The sequence below is a fragment of the Quercus suber genome, unplaced genomic scaffold (assembly GCF_002906115.3).
Source record: "Quercus suber isolate HL8 unplaced genomic scaffold, Cork oak 2.0 scaffold_624, whole genome shotgun sequence".
Taxonomy (NCBI): domain Eukaryota; kingdom Viridiplantae; phylum Streptophyta; class Magnoliopsida; order Fagales; family Fagaceae; genus Quercus; species Quercus suber.
Window position 1 is genome coordinate 43,141 of NW_027070067.1, and position 3,704 is coordinate 46,844.

General features: G+C 33.5%; 1 protein-coding gene across 1 annotated transcript; it reads left to right on the top strand.

Annotated features, from left to right (window-relative positions):
* The first annotated feature begins 2,585 nt into the window (after window positions 1-2,585).
* LOC112033407 (E3 ubiquitin-protein ligase RHA2B) lies at window positions 2,586-3,458 on the top strand. The gene has a single exon (XM_024066175.2). The coding sequence runs from the start codon at window positions 2,737-2,739 to the stop codon at window positions 3,226-3,228; it is 492 nt and encodes a 163-aa protein (XP_023921943.1). The 5' UTR covers window positions 2,586-2,736; the 3' UTR covers window positions 3,229-3,458.
* The last annotated feature ends 246 nt before the right edge of the window (window positions 3,459-3,704 follow it).

Below are 3,704 nucleotides of genomic sequence, written 5' to 3' on the forward strand. Positions count from 1 at the left end.
TCTCTCTTTTTCTTTTCTCCCCCCCTTTTCTTTTCCCTTTCTTCATTTATATAGTGCTGCCTTCTTACATTTCCTCCGTCCACTTGTTCATCATCCAGGCACCCATTTGAGTGCAAGTCCCATCACCCCACTTTTAGCCGTATGTGAGTGGCGGTAGTTGAGAAAACTCCGTTCAGGGGTCTTATCCACATAAATGCGGCCAGGAAGGTAGGTGCAGTGCATTAAATGTGGTGGTTGAAGTATGCCTCCTTGATATTTCTCTGTTCTCGTTACCTTCATGTGTGTCCGAGGTTCCTCTCCCTCTAGACACTTGTCAAACAGATCATTTGAACCTCCCAAGCTCGTGTTGGGTCAAACCTCTTCGGATCCGAGGATGTTGGACTACTCGGGCACATGATTACCTCCTCGGATGGCACACGTGCTCGTCTCAAGGCATTCCCCTTTGACGTGGGCCTCTGACTGAAGGTCACACCTCCTCGGACGAAGAGTGTTCCTCATTCAGGGCCTTGGGCTCAATAAGTTGGGTTGGGTTTTTCTCCCCCCACACGTATAATTCATAAAAAGAAACAATTTGATGAAAATGTTCATAACGAGACAACACGTTCTGTTGAAGAATCTTTAGAATTAATTATTTATTATATATAGTAGATAAAGCAATTAGTTCAATTGAAAATAGATTTGAACCATTTCAAATATATGAAGATATTTTTGGTTTTCTATTTAACTTCACAAAATTGAAGTCACTAGATGATGATAGTTTAAAAAAATACTGTCTTAAACTTGAAAATTTTCTCAAATATGATGTTTATTATAATATTGATGGTTTACATTTATTTTCAAAGTTAAACGTTTTAAAAGAAATTTTGCAAATCAAAGATTATACTCCAATTGACATGCTAAATTATATAAAAAGATTAGATTCATTTCCAAATACATGAAAATAAAATGTTAGAAGCACTTGAATATAAAAATTTAATTAGTCAATTTACATCTCAAAATGCAAGAAAAATATATTTTAAATGAAATATATTATAATATAAAAATATTAAATAAATATTAGTTTAATTAATATATAAGAATAAGAAAGATCTAATTCTTAATTCTCGCCTTAAGTGCCAAAATATCTAGGCCTCCCTAGTATGAACTTTGGTGTAAAACTTCGGCAAATTACTGCAAACATTTTAATTTTTAACAATGTGAGAAACCATTGAATCGAACCCAAATTTGTCTAGCTAGTCAACAGATTTTATGGACCTACTCAATCACGTGACAAACATTTTTATTAACATAAAGCATGGTAAATTTTCTTAATAAATATTAAAAAATTGTGAAAATATTTTGTATACTTAGATTTATTGATAAATTAAACCATCTTGAACTATAAAAGAATAAATAAATAGAAATTAAAAATATATATATATTTCATAGATCAAACGAAGGGTGGAGATAGCAACATTGTCCTTAATGAAGTAACACAGTAACACACCAAAAAATTAGGAAAAAAAAAACAAACAAAGAAAAAATAATTATATCTATTAATTTTATTGTTTTATTTTTTTTAGAGGAAAACAAAAATCTTTCTACATAAACAGTAAAAGATAAAAAGAAAGAAGGAAAAGGTCAGCCAGGTCGGACCACCAAAGTGGACGCACTCTCAATTACGTGACAAAACGGGTCATATTGAAATGACCTTTCTTTAATAACCAATTAGATAGCCGAGAATGGGCCTACTCTCTGGTCCCTTATTTTTTAACTTTTGATAACATCACGTGGCTGTTACATGCTCTTTATTCAGTAACCAATTAGAAGAGCTGAAATGGATCTGTCACGCAGATAATGAGGCCCAACACTTGCATGTGATGATGTGAGCGACTGAATACCCTTTTTTTTTTTTTTTTTTAGTGACTGAATACTTAGTTGGTGGTGAATATAGTTTGACTAGGGTTGCGCTGCTGCCACTATTTATTTATGTTCATGTGCGCTTTCATAATCATTGTAGCCGCCCACTTTAATGACCAAGTCTCTCTTGGAATTTCCATGAAATAACTCAGAGACTCAGTTAGCAAAACTCAACTTAAACTCCACTTATTTAAAGACTCATATAGTCATAGGTCTTTCCCCTTTCCTAATCCTACTTTTGAAACACCACAATAATGGTGGAGCAATGCTAGAGCCACTAAACAATGGCAATAATTTCCGTATAATGGGAATGATGAGGAGTTTGTTTTCCATGGCAATGGATTCTAATTTTCCATATAAAGTAAAATAAATAATGCAATTAAACTATAGGTAAAGTTTTTTTTATATAGAAATAATTATAATATGCTACTAATTTTGCAGTTCAAATTAATTTTTTTCCTAAAACTCTTCAATCATTTTGTATATGGGAATGTATCATTCAACTACAACTCCACAAGACCCCTTAACAACTACAGATAAAGTTTGGGTAACTACTGTATGAGAAATATTTTTTCTTATTTGGGGTCTATTTCAAATTATTTTATAAAGCTTCTAAGAACGGGCTATGAGTCAAGATAACAACATTCATAAGTAACCTGCTACGTTTAGCAAAAAAGTAACCTGCTACATGGATGATTATTAAAAGAGTAGGCTGCACCAAACAAAACCACTGCACCTAGCCACATTTAAGGTTTAAGCCTTATATATGTAAAGCACCATTAATTCATTATTCTTTGAGCACAATATCCTCTGCACTTCCTTCTGCAGCTAGCAGCAATGAAAGCCCTCTCTGAATTCTTCTCCAACCTCAGAACCATGACCATAGTCTTCTTCACTCTCCTGCTTATTGAAATCATAATTCTGATCCGTTCACTCACCGGATTAAGCCCCAACTCCGATAAACTTGTAATCACAACAAGCCAATACCTTAAACTCATTGAAAAAAAGAACCCCACAATTAGTTTCAGTAAGAGAACGAGGATTATGGCCGAGCCAATTGAATGCACTGTGTGTTTATCTGAATTTGAAGAAGGAGACAAGGTTAGAAATTTGCAATGTAAGCACACATTCCATAAGGATTGCCTAGATAGCTGGCTACAACAATATTGTCGTGCTACATGCCCACTTTGCCGGACTAAGGTTGTGCCGGATGAGATTGTGGATAGTTATCGTCGGCTGCGAAATCAGGTAGAGTATGATGGGAATGATGAGGAGTTTGTTTTCTTCTTGTCTGCATTACATGGCAATAATTTCCGTAGATTGTTCTAAGTTCTCAGCTCCCAAGTTTTGTACGTACATAGAAGCACATATATAGCAGATTCTTGTTTTGTGTTATCAACTTTAAGAACAAAAAATGTCGGAATTTTGATATATTGCTTCAGATTAATGTATGTCTTGATCAAGACTATTCAAAATGTAATGAGATGAATTTCTCATCTTTGTTCTTGTTGACAACAGTATAATTTAACTTTCAATGCTAATAATGTACCATTGGCTTTGATGGAATTCCAAACGAAAATTCTGCAGACAGAATTACAGTTTAGCTGAGTGGTAGAATTTTGTTGAGGAAAGCATTTTTTATCTATGTATACACTATACATACACTATAGTATTTCAAATTTATGACTTCTACTCTATGATAGTTATCTTTTATCATCAGGTTAAGAGTCTTAAGACATCAATTATTTTTTTTGTGTACACAAAAATTGAACCCAAATCTCTTATTTGATTATAATAGACTTTAC

What these genes read in the sequence shown, in the direction of transcription:
- LOC112033407 (XM_024066175.2), top strand. Translation starts at nt 2,737, where the DNA reads ATGAAAGCCCTCTCTGAATTCTTCTCCAACCTCAGAACCATGACCATA.